This window comes from Balaenoptera physalus (assembly GCF_965194825.1).
Source record: "Balaenoptera physalus genome assembly, chromosome: 14".
Lineage (NCBI taxonomy): Eukaryota > Metazoa > Chordata > Mammalia > Artiodactyla > Balaenopteridae > Balaenoptera > Balaenoptera physalus.
Genome location: NC_138893.1, coordinates 69,760,585 through 69,783,116, shown reverse-complemented (window position 1 = coordinate 69,783,116; position 22,532 = coordinate 69,760,585). Strand labels below are relative to the sequence as shown.

General features: G+C 35.5%; 1 protein-coding gene across 7 annotated transcripts in view; it reads left to right on the top strand.

Moving 5' to 3' along the window:
• ZFAND4 (zinc finger AN1-type containing 4) overlaps positions 1-22,532 on the top strand; it is an 80,509-nt gene that overhangs the window by 39,433 nt on the left and 18,544 nt on the right. For 4 of the 7 annotated variants that reach the window (XM_082423483.1, XM_082423481.1, XM_082423480.1 and 1 more), the window contains 4 exons: positions 7,828-7,903; positions 8,830-8,897; positions 13,018-13,204; positions 20,987-21,134. In XM_082423483.1, the coding sequence (XP_082279609.1) occupies positions 7,866-7,903; positions 8,830-8,897; positions 13,018-13,204; positions 20,987-21,134 (441 nt within the window). In that variant the 5' untranslated portion in view covers positions 7,828-7,865. The other 3 variants (XM_082423484.1, XM_082423482.1, XM_082423485.1) reach the window with 3 other exon arrangements.

Sequence of the window (22,532 nt, the reverse complement as noted above, 5' to 3'; positions counted from 1 at the left end):
CACTCTTTTAAAAAGATTAGTATTTTTAGAGTGATGGCATTAAATTTATAAATTAACATAAGTAGAACAAACATCTTATAATGTTGAATCATTCTATCCAAAAACAGAGTTGTTTTTTGGTTTTGTTCATCCACTTTTACATCTTTTAGGAGTGTTTTAAAATTTTCTTTGTAGAGGTTTGCACGTTTCTTGTTAGGTATATTTCTAAGTACAGTACTTAATAATATTTAAATATTTATTGTTATTATAAATGAATTTTTCTCTACTGGTGTATCCTATAATGGTTTATTGCTTGCTTATTTGAAGGCTATGGATATTTGTATGTTAATTTTATATACTGCTAATTTACTAAGTTGTCTTTCTTTTGGTCTTCTCATAAATTCTCCAGGGTTTTTCAGGTATATTTGTCATATCATCTGCAACAGAGATAGTTTCACTACTTCTTTAACCATTCTTTGGCCTTTAATTGATTTCTCTTGTCTAATTAAATTGACTAATACCTCTCTTACTATGTCAAATAGTGGCAGAGTTGGTGGACATCTTGCCTTGTTCCTGATCTTACTGGATAATGTTTCTAGTATTTCCTCATTAAATAAGATACTGTCTTTAAGCCTAGTAGTATTTTAACATGTTAAGAGAATATCTCTCAATTCCTATTTTCTTGAGACTTTTTAAATATCATGAATGGATGTTGAATTTTGTCAAAGATTTTCTTAGCACCTATGGAGATTTTTTTTTCCTTAGAACTGTTAATGTGTTGGATAATAATACTACTAATAATAGATTTCTTAGTATTGAACCAATCTACAATCCTGGAATACATCCCACTTGGTTACAGCAAATTCTTGGTGTACTAGAGGATTCTGTTTGCCTGTATTTAGATTTTTATATCAGTTTGAGTGAATGATATTGGTCTGTAGTTTTCATTTTTTGTAATGTCTTTATTAGGTTTAGGAGTTGATGCTATCCTTTTTTTAAAAAATGTATTTACTTATTTTTGGCTGCATTGGGTCTTCGTTGCTGTGAGCAGGATTTCTCTAGTTGCGGCAAGCGGGGGCTACTCTTCGTTGCAGTGCGTGGGCTTCTCACTGCGGTGGTTTCTCTTGTTGTGGAGCATGGGCTCTAGGTTTGCGGGCTTCAGTAGTTGTGGCATGCGGGCTCTAGAGCGCAGGCTCCGTAGTTGTGGCGCGTGGGCTTAGTTGCTCTGCGGCATGTGGGATCTTCCCGGACCAGGGCTCGAACCCGTGTCCCCTGCATTGGCAGGCAGATTCTTAACCACTGCGCCACCAGGGAAGTCCTGTCCTTACTTCTTAAAAGAAATTAGGATATTTTCATTTATTTTAAGAAATTAAGATGTTTTTATTCCTTTTCAGTGCTGTGGAAAAATATGTAGATCATAGGGTTTATTTTGTCTTTAAAGGTTTCATAAATTCCTGTAAATCCGTTTGGCTTGGTGCTTTTTATTGTGTGTGTGTGTGTGTGTGTGTGTGGTGAGGGATTCCTGAACAGCATTCTCTAGTTCTTCTACGGGAATTGATCTGTTCAAGCTTTCTAACTTTCATGGCATCAATTTTGTTCATCTATTGTTCCCTAGGAAGTTATCCCCTTGCTATTTCTTATTTTTGTATATTTGTGATTCCCTTCCCTTTTTTTCCTTTTAATACATTTAGCTTGTAGTTTGTCTACTTTGTCAACGTTTTTTAAAAACTAGGATTTTGATTTATTAATTGCCTTTATTTTTTTTGTTTTTTTTAGTAGTCTTTAGTGTTATTGCATTGCAAAGAGTGTTGTTTGTAATATTTCCATTTTATGGAAAGCATCGTTTTCTTTTTGACCTAATATATGATCAGTTTTTGTGTGTGTGCCGTGGACTCTTGAGTATGTGTATTATTATCATCTAGGAACAATAAACATGTCTCACTGATTATTTTGTTCAGTTGGCCTATCTCTTTATGTGTTTTTTCGTGCTTGATCTGTCTTGTACTAAAAGGTATATTAACGTCTCTTATTATTGTGTTTTTCTTTATGTCCCTCTGCATCTTCTATAGTTTTTGTTTTATAAAGGTGGTTACTTGTGTTATTTGATACATAAGAATATCCATAAGTGTTACATCTTCATTATGAACTTTAACATTAAAAAATATCCCTCATTGTCACATTTGATGCTTTGGGTTGTGAATTCTACTTTGGTAATCAGGATCGCCACCTTCTCTCCTTTTCTGGTTTATTTCACTTAGCATAGTGTCTTCAAGGTTCATTCATGTTGTAGCATGTGGCAGGATTTCCTTCTTTTTTAAGGTTGAATAATACTCCATTATATGTTTATGACACATTTTCTTTATCCATTCATCTGTCAATAAATATTTTAGGTTGCTTCCATTTCTTGGCTATTATGAATAAAGCTGTAATGAACATGAACATGCAAATATCTCTTCCAGATCCTGATTTCTTTTGAATAAATACCCAGAAGTAGAATTACTGGATCATATGGTAATTCTATTTTTAATGTTTTGAGGAGACTTCATGCTGTTTTCCATTGTGGTTGCACAGTTTTATATTCCCACCAATAGGGCACAGTGTTCCAGTTGCTCTACATCCTCACCAACACTTGTTATTTTCTGAGTTTGATAGTGGGCAACCTCTTGGTTGTGGTATCTTATGGTGGTTTTGATTTGCATTTCCCTGATGATTAGTGATGTTGACCATCTTTTCATATGCTTATTGGCCATCTGTATGTCTTCTTTGGAGAAATGTCTATTCAAAAGACATTTAAAAATCAGATTATTTGTTTTCTTGTTGTTGAGCCTGGTCTAATTATTTTGCCTTATAAGTTATTTGATTTTTTTTTTTTCAGGTAACTGTTGGGGATTTTATCTTTGTCATTGAAATAAAATAGTTTTATTACTCAGATATGTCTTGGGCACAATAGTTCTGGGTTAATTTTCCCAGGTACCTAACGGGTCCTTTCAATGTATAGATTCAGGTCTTCAATTTCTGGAAGTTTTCCAGGATTATATTTCTAAGTATTAGTTCTGTTCCACTATTTTATTTTTTAGGGGCTTTGATAATATTAATATTATTCTTGGCCTGTCTTCCATTTCTGCTACTTTCACTCTAACCCTTCTTACTTCTTTCTTTATGTCATTTTCATACTCTTGCTTGTTTTCCTGGCTTGTCCTTTACTGAGTATGTGGTTGAGTATATTATCTCTTGGTATCTTGCAGTTTATTCTTTATTTTTGTGGTAATTTTGTCTTTTTCCTCCATTTCTTTTCTGAGTTCAGTCAGCAGTCTTTTTCATCCCCCCCCCCCCCCACCTTTTTGGACATTTTCTGTTCTTAATTTTTGAATTTCTGAGTCAGACTGTTGAATACTTCAAATGCTTGAGTATGTTTAACTCTGTTTAGGGTGTGACCTTATAGTTTTCTTTTGCTTCGTGGTTATTTTTCTGGGTAAAATTTGCCTTGGTTGATAGGTGTGGAATTCTGTTTTTTAATTTTTACTATTAACTCTCTATGGGTTTGTTATTTTTTTTCTCCTGTTGATTTTTGTGGTATTCGGGTGTTTTACAGATTCTGTTTAATGGCGCTATGCCAGTTTAGTAATGTCCAGATATTTTCACATATGTTTTATGTCTGTTTTTTGGTGATGGTGGGGAGTGGGGCAGTCGTGATTCCTCCAATTTTGTGGTTATCTTTTGTCTTGCAGGACTCTTAAGTTTTTACCCCTTGTTCCTTTTCCTGCTTAACACTTAATTACTACGGATGCTTTTCCTCTTTTGCTTTTTGCCTCCTACAGAAGTTCCTTCAAATTGCTTGGCTTTAAAGTCCATTACTTGTAGTCAGTATTCTGGTCTGAGTCCTTTTTGTAGACTTTTGAGACTTATAATTGCCTTCTTCCTTGTGACGGTTTTATATTGAACTTGTATACTGAACTACCTTCCCTCTCCAAACTTCTCCAAAGTTTTTCTTGATCAGCCCTGCAGGGGCAGGAGCATGAGATTTCCCACACTAGGATAGAGCAATTGCCCCTTTTTATTTCCAGTTATTTTGAAGTTTAGACATTCTCTATCTTCAAGTTATGAGGGCTGAGGGCATATTTCTGTGTAGATTCATTTCCCTTCTTATTGTTCTGTATTGTTTTGGAGGAAATATTGGGAGATGGGAACTATGGCCCACCATTGTCTTTAATTATCCATAAGTCCTATTGATTCTGTTTTATTTTCTAAATGTAGATATGAACATGGTCTCAAACATACATGTATCTGTATGAAAATTCTACAAAAGACACAGGAAACATGTTTGAGTCATTATTAGGGTTTGATGAGGTTGTAAGTGCCCTTTGAAGAAGAGACACCCGGGAATTCTTCTTTTTTCTGTGCACACTCATAAAGAAAAAATGATGTGAGCACACAGGAAAATGTTGGCCACCTATAAGCTAAGAGAAGAGGTCTCAGAATGAAACTGGTGCTTTGATCTTGGACTTCCCAGCCTCCAGAACTGTGAAAAAATATATTTCTGTTGTTTAAGCCACCCAGTCTGTGGTGTTTTTGTTATGGCAGCCCAGGCAGACTAAGATACACAGACAACACACACACACACACACACACACACGTATCGCAAATACACGTACACTCATATATCACTTATCACGCCTTTTTTGTAATAGTAAAAAATTGGATAGCTGAAAATATATCTTAGTAGGGGACTGGGTAAATAAATTATGACAGAAACATATATTGGAGCACCGTTCAGTCATTGCATACAATGTATATTTTCATTTATTGATGTGAAAGATGTATACAATATATTAAGTGAAAATAGTTTATAAAACAGCTCAAAGTATGTTCCCATTTTATTAAAAAAATAAGTTTTTAAAGGAAATGTACCCCAAATATTGAAAATAGATTTTACTGGACTTAGGATTACATGTAGTTTTAATTTTCTTTTGTATATTTCTGTGTTGTCTTTTTTCATAAGTCGTTATTTTTATAATAAATATTTGAATTTGTAAAAAGTTTTAAAAACACTGAATAGAAAAATCTGTATATACGTAATATGTCCTTTGGGAAGACATGTTTGTTTAATAGGAATTAATTTTTCTGGATGTAGTTGTAAGAAATTAGCATTGAGGTTTAAAGGCAAAGGACCACCCTTAAATAGGGTTGCCAGATTTCTATTTGGTAAATCTGGCAGCCCTATCTTAAAGGAAAGTTGATTTGCTTTGTATATTTGAGATTCCAAAAGTATTCATGGTAGAAAGAACCCTAGTCTTTTTTATTGTGCAAGTGAGGATGCTAAGGCTCACAGAGGTGATGACTTCCTCAAGGTCATCCAGCAACTCAGGTGGCCATCAGGACCACAGCTCAGTCTTGGATGATTCTTGCCACCCTTTTTGCCTATCAACCTTCTATTGTTTTAGCCTGCTAACTGATAGCTAAGTCTATTAAAAGTGATTACAGGAGTTAATCTAAGCAGTGTTGTTATGTTGTCTTTAATCCAGTTCTAAAGTTTTTTTTTTTAATGCAATAATACTGTACAATGTTGGTTGAATGTAAATAATGGTATTAACCTACCCAAATTGCTTTATTTAGTTATCCTGGTGAAATCCTGTAATTTTGATTGAAAATATGACCAGAGCAATATTAAAAATTTTTTAATATTAAAATACTTTTAATGTGAAATAATTTCTAGGTTAAAAGCCTTTCCTTACTGGTATTCTTTTATAACTGGAAGCAAAAAAAGTGAACTGTTCCCATTTGGGAGATATATGTATATCCACCTCCTCAGCCCATGTGGGCTGTATTCCATGATGATCTTTTGGAACATTTGGTGAACGTTTAGTAGACATTCAGGTCTACTAACAGGCAACACTACTTAAACATACACCTAGACAGCTACTTTTGCTTTATGGAGTCTGATTTTCTAGAGACTGATTAGCATAAAGGTTGAGTGCAGTCTCTGGAGTTAGCCTGCTGGGGCTTTACATTTCTAATCCACATACATACTCTCTGGGTGTCACTTAATCTCTCAGTGCTTCAGTTTTATCATCTGTGAAATAAGCATAATGGTGATGCCTGCTTCACAAGATTATTGTTGTTGCAGTTAAATTATGGTAATACAGGTCAAGCATTTATAACCGTGCCTGGCTTATAATAATAAACACTAACACATATAGCACTTACTGCTATTATTCTAGTCAACTTATTTTATAGTATCACAAGCAAAAGTAATCTGAGAAGGCAGTATGTGAGATATTTGAAAAAGATATTCATCAACATCAGTATCTGTAGCCATTAAATGTTCTATTGAGTAGATAATGTTCACTCTCTGGCTAGTAGTCTTTGGGCATTCAAATGTGCAGTTTGCAAAAAAAAAAAAGTTTATGCTAGAGTATGGAATCTGCCTTAACATTCCTTTAACGTCACAGAAATGCAAAGAAACTGTCTTGTAGACCATAATTTTCAGCATTGAAAATTGCCCATAATATACTTTTTTTAAAAGATTGAATTATTCTTTAATTAGTGTTCAGACTCTGCAAAAAAGTATGTCAATATGCAGTTATGGACTATAATCACATTCAAACATTAAGGTGGGAGGAATCTTCTAATATATTAATGTTTTATGGGAAATTACATTCTGTGCCCTGTTTGAGGATTATTGACCTTTCCATTTGGAAGAATATGAAAGATGCTATCTGAATCACTAAATAAACTCACATATAAACAATCATTATTCCCTGTGGACATGTTATTCTGGGAACAGACTTGTAGAATACAAAATCTTAGGGGCAAATAAGCTAAATTAAATGTTCCATGTATTTTTAAATTTAGATATAATTGACATATTAGTTCTGGGGTACAACATAATGATTTGATATTTGTATATAAAGTTGGCCCTATGTATCCTCTGGTTCTGCATCTGAGGATTTAACCAACTGTAGATCGAAATTATTGGGGAAAAAAAAATCCAGAAAGTTCCAAAAAGCAAAACTTGAATTTGCATCATGCTGGCAACTATTTACATAGTGTTTACTTTGTATTAAGTATTACAAGTAATCTAGAGATGATTTAAAGTATACAGGAGGATGAGTGTAGGTTATGTGCAAATAAATACTATGTCATTTTGTATAAGGTACTTGAGCATCCGTGGATTTTGGTATTTGCAGGGGACCTGGAACCAATACCCCTCGGATACCAAGGGACTACTGTATTGCAAAATGATCAATGCAGTAAGTCTAGTTAATAGTTAACATCCATCACCATACATAGTTACAAAATTTTGTTTTCTTATGATGAAAACTTTTAAGATCTACTCTTAGCAACTTTCAGATATACAACACAATATTATTAACTATAGTCTCCATGTTGTACATTATATCCCCATGACTTGCTTATTTTATAGCTGGGAGTTTGTGCATTTTTAACCCCTTTCACCCATTTTGCTCACCCTCCACTCATAATACACTTTTAATGCTGAATATAACTGAATGAAGGCTGTACTTTGCAGTACTGAGAACTGTCTTCTAGACATTAGATCTTAAATTCTTCAGGGCTCATTTCAAGGTATCTTTTTAAAGGGCTTCCTAATTTTATACTTTGTTTCAAGGCCAGAGAGTTACTGAAACATACTGTTCTTTTCTAGTGAGTGGATTGGATCATATCTACTTTTAGCCCCGCCTTTTACCTACGATTCTGTACAGTTTAAACATCTAGCATTCAATTTAGAATTGTGTTTATTATTATTTCTTTGATAAAATTGATTTGTATCATACTCTTTCCAAGATACTACTGAATTTTTAACCAATTTTTTTATAACCTTCCCCTAAGGTATTCCCATCTGTCAGCAGCACTTAATTTGGAATAACATGGAACTTGAAGATGATTATTGCTTGAATGATTACAAGTGAGTGTAACTGCATATCAGATATCTTATAGGCGCTCAGAATTATGACTCCATATACCAGTGTTTTTCTTCTGAATCCTTGAATCATGTCTCTTCTTCTGAATAGTTTTTATCCCTAGATTTTAGTGTAAATCCTGAACTTTAAGATGTGTTGGCTCAGTACCCATGCTACCCGATCTTTGTTCTCTGATTCTTTGTTTTACCTTTTGATTATTCACGCCAAGCTATTTACCCCTGCCTTTTTAGACTTCCTCTTCTTATCTTGCCTTCTTTGCTCCTTTCTTTGAATATTGACTCATTCCCATCTGGCTACCTTCCTTTTCTTTCCATTTTCACAAGAGTACTGGGTAATAGAGTATTGCTCTTCACCAAGTCTTTCATTTTTCTTAGGCCCTCCAAATGCGATACTAAGTGACACTGTGTGCATCAGTGATTGTAGATACACCATCTGACCTTTTTTTGTCTTTCTCCCTTCTCTCACATAATTCTTCATTCTTTCCTTAAAAAAAAAGGGTCAGAGGCCATGTGGAATAGCTGGGAGCACACTGGGAGTTGGGAGATCTTGTAGATTTGTTATTTTTCTATTGTTTTATTTTATTAAATAGATCTGATATTTCTAGCACTTTGGGTCTTGAACAAGCTTCTTTTCTTCTTAGGGCCTGACATGTGAAATGAAGAGGCTAAACCACAGAGGTCTTTTTCATACTTTTATTCATGTCATATTTAAGGCTTATGAGAACTTCTTCATGTTTTCATTATTTATGCAAGTAAATAAGTTAACATTTTATATTTATGCACATAGCTATATCTTTTTTTTTATCTTTTAGAGAGTAGGCACTATGATAAGCCAGCACATAATTATGTGTATATTTAACATTGAATGTATTTTGATGATTGTGGTTTATTTTTGTGTTAATTATCCACAGCATTTCAGAAGGTTGTACCTTGAAGCTGGTTTTGGCTATGCGTGGTGGACCTATAAATACTAGAAGAGGTAGGCATATGTTAAAATTATGTATATTAAAGCAATTTGACAATAATAATCTTCAAGCCAGGTGATGTTTTTACAGCCTCAGGTTTTATTCAAGTTCTCTTTCTGCTATTAGGTCTTAGAAGAACCTCATTGTTTCTCCTAGCATTGTTCTTTTTTTATTTTATTTTTTAAAAATTTATTCTATTTTTATTGAAGTATAGTTGATTTACAATGTTGTGTTAGTTTCAGGTTTACAGCAAAGTGATTCAGTTATACATATATATGAATATATACATTTATTTCAGATTCTTTTCCCTTATAGGTTATTACAAAATATTGAGTATATTTCCCTGTGCTATATAGCAGGTCCTTCAGCATTGTTTTTTTTTTTTTTAATGAATGAACTACAGTTTAAATTTTTATTATTTATTAATTAATTTATTTATTTATGGCTGTGTTGGATCTTCGTTTCTGTGCAAGGGCTTTCTCTAGTTATGGCAAGCGGGGGCCACTCTTCATCGCGGTGCACGGGCCTCTCACTATCGTGGCCTCTCCTGTTGCAGAGCACAGGCTCCAGAAGCGCAGGCTCAGTAATTGTGGCTCATGGGCCCAGTTGCTCCGCGGCATGTGGGATCTTCCCAGACCAGGGCTCGAACCCGTGTCCCCTGCATTGGCAGGCAGATTCTCAACCACTGCGCCACCAGGGAAGCCCTCAGCATTGTTTTTTAAAGGCTAAATGAGAGGCAGGAGCTCATATTCCAGAAAATCTCATGATTCCTTATTCAGTCCAAAGAGATTTAAATATAAACCTCACCAGTATAGGGAAGGGCAGTGGGATGGCATAGTACAAGTATTACGTTGTTATCATTGTGTTTAGGTTTATTTTACTGGTCTTGTTGCTTTTTTAATCCACTGAGTCTTCAACTCCTGGGGTAATGATTGTTGTAGGAAATTCCAAAGATACCTCTTAGCCTGGTTTGTGATGCATTTGGGTTTTATAGGCATTATCATAGTGCTGTTGAAGCCTTTTTTCAGAATGTGGGTGGTCTCTGAGAGAGACATTCAGCAAACACATTTTCAACATCTACTAGATGTTCAGTGCAGTATTTCATGGGAGAAGAAGTTCCTGCTTCATCGCAGTGCCCACAGTAAACATGTGAAGAACTGATGTTACTTCAAGCAGCTGTAAGTGCTATGGAGGGAATACGGTAGCATGACAGTGTCTGTGGAAGTAGGGTAGTAGGAGGACAATTTTGGAAGAACCCTTGGAGATGATGATGTGAGCAGAGACTTGATTAACAAGAAAGTTCTAAACATGGGAAGAACTGGGAGTGTTCACGTTTGTCCCTGATTCAGGTATATCAGATGGATCCCCACAAAGTAGAGGCATGCTTAGATTTCTCAGAGTAGTCCTGCTCTGTAGGCCTCATTTGGGGGAAGGCCTTTGTATTTGTTTGATCCTTCACTAACCAGAAAATTGAATGTTGAGTACTGATTCCACTCATGGCTTATACTTCTTCCACAAGTCAGATTTCATCTCCATGCTTCATAATTTTGATTAGAAAATAGGGTTATCACCATCTATTTCCTAGCTATTTCAAGAGGATTTTGTGAGATATGTTACTTTGGCTGTTGAACTGTTTTGGATAAGTTAGAAGAAAACAAAGATAATAATGTTAGAGCTGATTAACTAGATTCATAATATCAGGGACTTTCTATTAGTTGGACCTATGAAATTGTCCCACGTAACATTAAATGATGTTTATAGTAGCCATTCTGAGGGTAGTAGAAGAACCCTAATGTGTTTACTGAGCCGTTATAAGATGCGAATTTAATGACGTGAATTCCATTGTATTATATTTTTCAAAGTTTGTTATTTGTGTATAGTATTGTCTTTAAACAGAATGTTTTATCAGGCAACTACTTTTCTTACTAGGACTAAAAAATATGTTTATGAGGATAAGTACCACAGATTCTGAGTTAAAAATACATGTATTTTTTTAACTTAAAACAAATTGAAAGTGGAAGGCATCATTACCCTTTGGTAGTTGAAGCTTTGTAATACTTTTTTCCCTACGACTTCCTGTGCCTTGTTTGTAAATTGAAGAATCAGTACCTAGAACTTGTCTTTTTTTATATTTTAGACTAAGTTCTTAATAATTTTGCCTTTATTGTATCAACTTTTAAAATGAAAGTGTAGCTGTTGTCTACCTTACATCACTGAAAACTTTGTGAAAAAGAAAAACTGTACCCAGATCTAGAAATTCTCCATAATGTATTTCAGAAACCTTATTTTTTAGCTATTGGGTTGGCCAAGAAGTCCGTTTCACAGAAAAATCCGAACGAACTTTTTGGCCAACCCAGTATTTAGTCTTACTTGAAAATTATGGTTTAGAAAATATCTTTATTGTGTGAACTCCAGTAATATTTAGCTTTTAAAATTGTTTTTGAATTAACCATTATCAAAACAACATGGAAAATACTTTCCTGGGAATTCCCTGGTGGTCCAGTGTTTAGGACTCTGCACTTTGACTGCAGCAGGCACAAGTTCCATCCCTGGCCAGGGAACTAAGATCCCGCAAGCTGTGTGGCGTGGCCAAAAAAAAAAAAAATAAAAGCTTTCCTTTCTAAAATTAAATTTTATCCTAAACTATATACATAATGTTTTACACCTGATGAAATCTAAATGATTTTTCTATTATGAAAAGGGGTGTGCGTACCTACACATAGGTGCATACACATATTCAGTGCCAGTGCCTCCCTAAGTAAGGCACACTCTCTTGGTTTAAACAAGACTTTCATGTGGTTTTAGTCATGGTGGTAGCATAGTTTTTGTTTCTTATTAATGTAATGTGGAAAATATAGCATAAACTTAAAATGGCAAGAACCTGTTTTAAAAATGTCCTTTAATATTTACACATCTTGTACCTACGAAAGAGTCTATCAAAACTTCCAACTATTTTTGTAAAACAAGGTAAATCATATTATGTTTCTGAAGTTTTTGTGTTTTAGTAGTGTGGAATTGAATTTAGGTTATGGGAACATCTTCAATGTTTTTACCTCATTACTTTCAGAGTTTAATATTTATTATTGCTGTAACTTTGACAGGTTCAGATAACAGTTCAGCACTGTTATTCTGTTAATAAATAAGCTACTTGAATGAAAGTTATAGAGTTTGAGAAATTGTTGCCTCTTTTAAGAAAGAACAAATGTTTCTGCAGCTTGACATGAAAACGTCTTTGGGAGCGAACTTTTTTTCCCTCAGCCATTGCTTAGACTCCCTGATCTGAGGTTCAGGGGCGTTTAGAACATTCAGGCTGTGAGCTAGCAGTCTCTTGAGGCTTGTCCCCACCACAGGAGCGGAATCTGTCTGTGGCTGCTGTGGATGAGAGTAGGTTGAAGTGATGGCTGCGCAGTGTCATTCAACCCTGACCACAGCGCCGGGCCGCTAGAGCCACGTGCTCTGACTAGACACATAGATACATACCAGGACAGGTGGGGTCCTGGGAGGATGCTTTCAAGAAACAACATGCTGATCATTACACACATAGCAGTTTTAGCACACTAAGGGACCCCCCTTGTGTTCTGGGTTACTGTGTACTTTTAATTGCCTATCTTCACGTCAAGAAACAATTCTAAGAAGAATCAGCCTTTATATAAAACCAGAAAGAAAAAAAGGGATTCACTTTTAATTTCTAACATATGTTCCCCAATTGTGTGTGTGTTTGTTTTTTTAATCTAAAGTAAGTGGAATTTACATTGCTTTTTAATTATTGATTGTTGGAACCAATATTGGAAAATATAGGGAGTGGAAGGTGTAAAGTGAAAATAGTTATAGATCATTGTGTCATACAATCAACAAATATACTCTCCAGTGACATAGGAAAAACCTCATGTATTTGGTTAAACCCTGTCTTTGTACATAACAACATAATCATTTCATTTCTTTCATATTAATACAACATAGAAAATGCTGTATTAACTATAAAAAGACCAGAAACTTATTTGAAGAATGTAATATATATGTATTGTATGCATAGGATTGTTGTTCAAATTCAGCACCTTATATCCTGACAGTGTACCAAGATGCATTAAACTTGATATAAATTGAAAGCTTGTTTATCAATTTTTCCATTTGTAGCTCCTATGGAAGATCCACTTAGGGAGATGGCTGAGTACATGGATTCCAGTCGAGATGAGGTCTGGGAGAAGACCTCCTGCAACAAACAAGTTACATTTCTGGTATACCGAGAAGGAGATCAATTGAATTTCTTTCGTGTAGTAGACAGGGGAGATGGCACTTTAACACCATTATCTGAATCTTTAAGGTAAATAGGTTTTCATTTGCATGTCTCACTTAGAAAAGGAGAACATTGTATGATACACCCATAAACCTTATGTTTACCTTGTGTTGTCAAAATAATCTTATTATATTCACAAGACTAACTAAATTTTATTCATTCTCCCCTTTTCCCCCACCCCACCTCAATTATATAATTCTGAAATTGTCCTTCGTATGATTGATATGAGTAATTTCTAAAACTGAAATTTCTTTATGGAGTAGGATTTTTCGTAAAAAAATATTTATTTCTGTCACTTTATGAAAGTCTAAAATGCCTACTAGATTATAGAGTCTTGTTATGATAGTGTGTTATTATACAACCGTGGCATAATAGAAAGGGTTAAGCCTAAAGTTGCTCTTTTTTTCCAAAGTTTAACTCTGCTGCTTAAAGATGGATAAATCTCTTTACTTCTCTAGTCTTGTTTTCCTACTGTATAAAAGGAGGAGGGGAAATTCCCTGGCGGTCCAGTGGTTAGGACTCCGCACTCTCACTGCCAAGGGCCTGGATTCAGTCCCTGGTCGAGGAACTAAGATCCCCCAAGCTGCACAGCGAGGCCCCCCACAAATAAATAAATAAATAAATAAATAAATAACAAAACATATAATCCTTAAAAGAAAAGAGGAAGAGGAGTTGTTATATTCTAAAATCAGAAGGAAACAACTTAAAGGTACTTAGCTAGGCAATAGAACACTTAGTAAATTGGACAAGGTAACCTTCAAGTTTCTGTGCACTCTGCCTTACTATGATTCTTTACCTCCTTTCACTTTAACACATTTACTAAAAATTTACTGAACTTTTATAGTCAGTCTTTACACTAGGCACTAGGTTATAAAGATTATATTCCCTCCCTTCTTGGAGCATGCAATCTGCTATAAATAGTATCTATAATATAATTTTGGCAGTTGTTATAAAAAGACATCAACATCTCTGGAAAAGCAGATAAGAAGGCCTTCATTTTGCCTGAAAGGCAGGGAGTTAGGGACAACCTCTGAGAAAAAGTCACCTTAAAAGAGGAGTAGGACAGGCAGACAAAGGAAGGAAAGGTATTACGGGTAACTAAATTTAATTCCACAGCATAAAAACCTACTTGCAATACCGTTCATACAAAAAGTAACTTGTAGTCTGGAAATCAGTTTCTATGCGTTGGGAGTCTCGGCACGGTTTAGCCAGGTGCTCTGCTCTGGTTCCCACAAAGCTGCAGTCAAGGTGTTGGCAAAGTTGTACTCTTACCTGGAGGCTTGACTGGGGAAGAGAATCTACTTCTAAGATTATTCACTTTGCTGGCATAATTCATTTCCTGACAGTCATATGACTGAGGGCCCTGGTTCTTTTACTGGCTATTGGGTAGAAGCTTCCCTCAGTTCTCTTTTGATTAACTCAAAATCAACTGATTTGGGGCCTAAGTTACATCTGAAAATCCCTTTACTTTTGCCATATTCTGTTGGATAGAAGCAAGTCATAGGTCTTGCCCAAACTCAAGGCTAGGAGAGTATACAGGGAGTGAGCACCAGGAATTGGGAATCCTGGGGATTCCTTTAGGATTCTGCCTCACCTCAGAGTGTTATGTGGAAGAGAGATTATACTCATTCTTTGGGGCCAGAGAGCAGATGTGACAAATGGGCATTGACTGTTGACTCTACGTGTCAGGCTCTGGTTAACATTGCTAACATGCCTTAAACATATGGGCTAAAAGTAGAGAAGAGGGAGCAGTGAGGGCTGCAGCTTTAATCCAGGGTCTCTCTCTTAGACCATGAGTAGAATTTCTTTATACCAGTCTCTCCATGTGCTAGCTAGCTGTTGTTTTGGTTTTCTTCCCTAGGAAGTCCTCTTTTGGCTCTCCTTTCCTCAAGGAGAAAATCTAAGCTCCGTAGCTTAGCATGGAAGGCCCTTCAAAACCTGTTATCATCATTTTTACAGGTCTTTTTAATTATGCCATGTTTTTGTACATCTTTTTTCCTTTGCTTAAAACATCACTTACTCCTTTTACCCCAGTTTTTCCCCAGTCAACTTCTATTTGTGTTTAAGACATAATCCAAATGTTGTTATGGATTTCAGTTAAAATTGTATTATTATTGTTCCTCTTAAGATATTTTTTATTTTTCTTTTCCTCTCTATTCACTTACCAGAATTGGAGAAGGGATAGGGTGGATGAGGAAGCAGAGCAGAAAACCTTTTCTGGTCATACCTTATCTTGCCTATTCTAGGAGAGGCTTTCTTACTCCACAATAGAGCACAGCACTCTTTTTCTGTAAAGGGCTAGATAGTAACTATTTTAGGGTTTCCAGGCCAAGAGATAAAACTAAGGATACCATGTAAGTACTTATATAACAAGAGAAAACAAATTTTCACAAAATTTTTACAGACAAAATTCAAAATATAAGAATAGTGTGTGTGTGTGTGTGTGTGTGTGTGCGCGCGTGTGTGTGTAATTCAGGTCTACTGATGAGAAGAATGGAATTCTTTTGTGTGGAAGTAATAGTTTAGTTAAGGGGTTGAAAGCTAGTGTTGCCTATCAAATTTGCAGAATCAGTTATAAAAGTTCATTTGTTAATATTGATCTGGAATGAGATTTTATGCACTTTATCTTTGAAAATTTCATTTCACACAGATAGGTACTTGCCAAATAATGATAGCAGTCCATGAGCATATGATTTTAATTGAGCATATTCATCACTTGGAAGGCATTTATAGAATTCTGTTAGTCTTCCCTTGCTGTTTGCCTTTAGCATTTCATTATGTTGCAGATCAGTCACTTCCAATTGAACATAGGTGGAGCTTCTCAATTGCACATTTAAATAGATTTTGAAATACACAGATTTCCTTTAACTTGCAGTGAGGTATGAAAATGCTGCTGGGAGTGTAATTTCAGTTTGGAAAGTATGTCTGCTGCAAATTTGTGTGGGAATGGAGATCTCGCTTTGTTTTTAACTTTTGAAAGCATGATATTACATGTGATTCCAAGTAATGCTAGTTGTCAGTTTGACATTACTGCAGTGTAAGTTTCTCATGTAAGTACTGTTTTGCCTTGTAATTTTAGGTGGAATTCCCTAAGGAACATTATCAAGTATACAGCAAAAACTAATTTCCAAAGGCATTCTGCATTGGATATTAGTGGTTGGGAGTGGTTCTTCTCATTCAGAAAAATTCAGTGTCAGCCCTGAGCTGAAAAAAATCACAATAAAGCTGCTACTGCCAAGCCATTGAACTAACGGTTAAGTCCATGAGACAAATGAAGTCTACCATTGACACTGTTAGTTCCGTAATACATGAAAAATTGAAATATTTACTGCAGGATTACCTGCTGATGAATAACACAATGAGTAACCATAGGTTTTAAACACCTTACATTTCATTAGCTTTGTAAATTTGTCCAAAAAAGCTTTTTTTTTCTGTTCCACACATATTTTTGCTCCATCACTTGTAGATTTTACTTCAAGTTGTACTGTTAGTGTTTTAGCAACTTCTTTGAAAATATTCTTAAATGTAGTTGTTTCATACAGACAATACATGGGGGCTAGTTCTTCAGTCACTTCAAATTTGGTTTTGATACCCTGAATAAGCAAAAACAACTGAATAGTATCTAGCTTATCTTGACTCATCAAAAGCCAAGGAAAATGACTCCAAATCATTTGCCTGATTTTTTAATTAACTATTGATGTTGCTTCCAGTGTTTTCAACTCTTCTAGAAATTGTTCTTGCCAAAGATGTAGTCTTTAAACAAGTTTATTTTCTTTGGATACATTTTTTCAACTGCTGTGATCAAATATGGCTTAATTAATTCACAATTGGTAAACATTTCCTTGTTTGGCTAGTAAATAAGCCACTCGGAAACTTCTTTTGGTTGCACTCTTATTTTCATTTATTTTTGTGAAGAAATTATACTGTGATGAGATATTCCATTTTAAATTTTCTGCTTTTTCTGACCATTGCTTTCCTGCAAGTTGGGAATGTTGTGATGAGTCCTTAGTCTGATAATGTCCAAATATGTTGTTTTTCTTTAGCATAGCTATAGTGTCATTGTATAATAAACACCATATTTTGCTATTTAGTTGATAGCAAAATGATCCACTCTCTACTGTGTCTTAAAACTGCAGCATTTGAAGTCCACTCTTCTCTTCATTTTGACATGTTGGGTACGTACTGGTAATAAAATGTCATTGTACAGTGACACACATGGCAGTCAAAGTGTTGTTGATTATGACTGTGCCACTGTGATTTATAGTGTGCTAAACCACAGTACAAAGCAATGAGAGAGCCACATACAATTTCTTCTGCATCTATTCAACTCTGCCATTGTAGCGTAAGAGCAGTATGCAGTGCATGCAATATGTGATCAAGTGAGTGTGGCTGTGTTCCAGCAAAACTTTATTGGACACAAATGTGAATTTCACATAATTTTCACATTATGAAATATTATTATTTTGATTTTTTCGACTATCTAAAAGTGTAAAAACCATTCTTAGCTTGTGGGCCAATCAGAAATAAGTGGTGGGGGCTTCCCTGGTGGTACAGTGGTTAAGAACCCGCCTGCCAATGCAGGGGACACGGGTTCGAGCCCTGGTCCGGGAAGGTGCCACATGCTGTGGAGCAACTAAGCCCGTGCGCCACAACTACTGAGACTGCGCTCTAGAGCCCGCGAGCCACAACTACTGAGCCCGCGAGCCACAACTACTGAAGCGCGCACGCCCAGAGCCCGTGCTCCACAACAAGAGAAGCCACCGCAATGAGAAGCCCGCGCACCACAATGAAGAGTAGCCCCCGCTTGCTGCAACTAGAGAAAGCCTGTGCTCAGCAACAAAGACCCTACGCAGCCAAAAATAAATAAATAAAATAAATAAATTTATTAAGAAAAAAAAAAGTGGTGGACTGAATTTGACCTTGTTCATAGTTTGCTGACTCTTGCTCTAAGAAGAAACAGAATTATTTGATTCATTCTGATACAAAATCTTGTACCAGTCATCATTTTTAGTCTCAAATCTTTTTAGTTAATTGTGCTACCTTACTGCTTTTTTAAGTGGGAAGAAATAAAAGGAGGCATTGCAACACTTAATTAAATGGTAACTTATCTGTGAAAGTCACATAAGGAGTTGGCTTCAGGGTGAATAATATTCTTGTTGGAATAAATATTACATTTGTCCATCTCTTATTCTTTAATCCTATTATTAGGTTAAAAGATTTAGAAAAAGTTAAATATAGCATTCAAGAAAATATTTAGAATGTTTAAAAATAAAGAAATATTCTTGGATTAAGTTTATAAATTACTGTGTTATCCTGGTCTAGTTACATTTTTCCATTTAGAAAAAAATTGGAATTGGCTTCTAACTGATCTATGCTTTGTGAGAGGAAACACAATAATGTGGTATTTTGAAAAAATTAGGTAAATTTTTTTTAACATAATATATATTTTTAATGTTTATTTATTTATTTATTTGGTTGCACTGAGTCTTAGTTGCGGCATGTGAACTCTTAGTTGTGGCATGCGAACTCTTAGTTGTGGCATGCATGTGGGATTTAGTCCCCTGACCAGGGATTGAACCTGGGCCCCCTGCATTGCGAGCGCAGAGTCTTAACCACTGTGCCACCAGGGAAGTCCCTAAATTAGGTGAATTAAAAAATTTTTTTTATCCTCTAAAATGCAGCCCATGAAATATTTATCATGATTGTACTTTTTAACGTACAAATACACACACACACACACACACACACACACACACACACACTGGTCTCTGTGGGAAAATAGTAAAGGACCAGTTTTTTATGACAGGAAGGTTGAGTCAGAAACCTCTTTTAGTATTTAATATGGATAAATTTAAAATGCTACAGGACATAACAGAGAAGTAGTTGAAGTTAAAGTATTATAAGGTGATCAAGAATAGAATATACTTGAGTCATTCCTTCCAACTCCAAGGGTGAACTGGCAAAAATCTTCACCTCAACCTTCCTTTTCAGGTATAGTTAAGTTCAAGATGAGAGCCTTCACATACTATAAATTCTGTTACTTAATTTGGACACATAAGTATGACGCAGTAAGGTCTATTGTTTGGTGCCTGGGGAAGCAATAGGAAGTAGTATCAAGAATAGACTTTGGAACCAGACAGAGGATTTGAATCTTAGGTGCACCATTTACTGGGTCTCTGGTCTTGAACAAAATCATTTAACCTCTCTCAACTGCAGGTTCCTCATTTATAAAATGGGATGTAATATCATCTTATGTAGTTTTTGTGAGGATTAGAAATAATAATGTGGAAAGTGCCTGGCAGAGTAAGCATTCAGTAAATGGTAGCAGTGTCAATTTAGTGTTGTGTCCATTGTGTCAATTTTCATATTATACTAGGCATCTATAATAGATCGAAATGATAGTCACGAGTCAAACACTAGGGACTGAATTGGCTATGGAGACCAATTTCTGCCCTTCTTCCTCCTGATACCTGTGGCTGCTGTGCAATGTAATTAACCCATGATTTCAGAATGTCACCAGTTTCACCATGTAAAGTTTAGGAATGGGGCTATCCACTCTCTGCTTTACCTTTGTGTGGTGGTAGTATGTCCTTCAGAAGTGTTATGGAATATGCCCTATTAAGGTTATCTTAAATTGTTTCCATTTCTTACAACCATATAGAACAGGAAGTCTTATTCTCATACTTCTTTAGCATAGATACAGTAAATTGGGCACGGTGACTAGTGCACATGCTTCTTATGCTCAATTTAAAATTTCAGTCATTCTTCAAATATGCTGACCTTGTGTACCATTTTAATTTTCCCATTACTGAAAAAGCTGAATGAAATTTTAATTATGTTTGCGTTCAGTTCAGCAAACGTTTGTTAAATGTGTACCAAGCATTGTGCCAGGTGCTAAGACTAGGAAGATGAGCAAAGCCTAATATATATTTTTTTAAATTTATTTTTGGCTGCATTAGGTCTTCATTGCTGCCTGCGGGCTTTCTCTAGTTGTGGTGAGCAGGGGCTACTCTTCACTGCGGTGCGCAGGCTTCTCATTGCGGTGGCTTCTCTTGTGGAGCACGGGCTCTAGGCGCACGGGCTTCAGTAGTTGTGGCACACAGGCTCAGTAGTTGTGGCGCACAGGCTTAGCTGCCCCGCAGCATGTGGGATCTTCCCAGATCAGGGATTGAACCTGTGTCCCCTGCATTGGCAGGCGGATTCTTAACCACTGAGCCATCAGAGAAGTCCCAAGCCTAATATTAATATCTGCTTTCAACTTGCTTACATATGGGGGCATAAGGGGGAAAGGTAGACATATAAGAATAAATATGAGGATAGTGTGATAGTGCCATTATATTATGGCATTATATTGTGGCATTCTGTAGTCAAAGAGAAAGGGCTCCAGATAATAAATATGTTAAGTTATGAATAAATATTATTGTGATTGATCAGTAATTGGAATGTTTTATATGTTTAATAATTTGTGTCATGACTTGACCAAGGTGTCTTTTTTCATTTTAAAATCTGTGCTATTCTGTCTGGTTACATTTCCAAACATAAAAGATCTTCACTTATGGTATACTGACTTCAGAAAAGCTCAGCTGTACTAGATTTTCAGTAATTCTAGATCATGATATTTATCCCCATTTACTTTTTTTCTCATAAGAAATATATTTTTGAAATACATTTGCCTTGAATTTACATTGACAAGATGGATTTATCGTTTTATCATTAGCAACATCTATAGTTTGTATTGCATTTAAAATATTTTTAGTCATTGGGCAGGTATAAGGTGCATTTCATTAGTAATTATTATTTTCTTTGCAGTGGTGGTTCTGTGTATAATTTGCATACTGATGAAGATGAGGAAATTGAGCCTTCTCCTTCTGGGCAACAGATAATTGAAAATTCAATAACTATGAATAAGATGAAACTGCTGAAGGCTAAAATGGAGAACATGAATCTCAGCAAAAAGGTGAAGCTTGGCCAGGTCTTTCTCTAGTATATCCTTGCAGGGCTCACAGCATTGAGTCTGTTGGTAATTGTGGGAAAAAAAAGATTTATAAACTATTATTCATTTCAAGTTTCTGGCCTCAGTTATTTATTGAGATATTAAATGTGGTGAATTGATTTTTTTAGGCCAGCAATGTATTTAATGTGATAATACTGCACTCAAAATAATTCATGATTTTAAAAAATTTCATAGTGCTAAGAAGGATAATAAAAGATAGCCTAACCTTAATTTTGCAATAGTTACTTTTTAAAATGCTATTAATATTTACTTATTATGGATATCTCCACTACCTGGATGTTGATAAGGAATGTTTAGCTTTACTAGATACTGTCAGTTTTCCAAAGTAATTGAATGAATTCTGTCCAATAGTGAATGAGAGTTGCAATTTTCATGCATTCTTACCAGTATTTGTTATGGTCCTTTTTTATTTTTGTCGTTCTGGTTGGTGTGTAGTGGCATTACATTATGTTTTGGGTTTTTTTTAATAAATAAATAAATAAATTTATTTATTTTTGGCTGCGTTGGGTCTTCGTTGTTGCACGCGGGCTTTCTCTAGTTGCGGCGAGCAGAGGCTACTCGTCGTTGAGGTGTGCGGGCTTTTCGTTGCGTGGCTTCTCTTGTGGAGCTCAGGCTCTAGGTGTGCGGGCTTCAGTAGTTGTGGTACGTGGGCTCAGTAGTTGTGGCTCGTGGGCTCTAGAGCACAGGCTCAGTAGTTGTGGCACACGGGCTTAGTTGCTCTGCGGCATGTGGGATCTTCCTGGACCAGGGCTCCAACCCATGTCCCCTGCGTTGGCAGGCAGATTCTTAACCACTGCGCCACCAGGGAAGCCCTACATTATGGTTTTAATTTGCATTTCTCTGATCAATGAAGTTGAGCACCTTTCATGTATTTATTGGGTATTTGGATATCCTTTTTTATAAAATGCCTGTTCAGATCTTTGGCCCATTTTTAAAATTGAGTTGTATGTGTTTTGCTTATTGATTTTTTTGGAGATCTTTAATATTCTGGATATAAGTTTTTTGTCATATATATGTATCACCACTCTATTATTTTGCTTTTCACTCCATTAATAACTTTTTCTTTATTGAAATGTAATATGTACATAAAATAAAATTCACAAGTCTTTAATAGAACTTGATGAATTTTTACATTTCTATACAGTCATGTAGGTATAACTCAAATTAAAATAGGTGTAACTCAAAATTAAAATTTCTCTCCAGATTTCCTTGTAACCTTTCCCATCAATACCTGCCTTTTCCTACTCCCAGAAATAACTACTATTCTTACATGTGTCACCATGAATTAGTCTTTACTGTTCTTGAACTTTGTATAAATTATATATAATACACCTTTTTTTG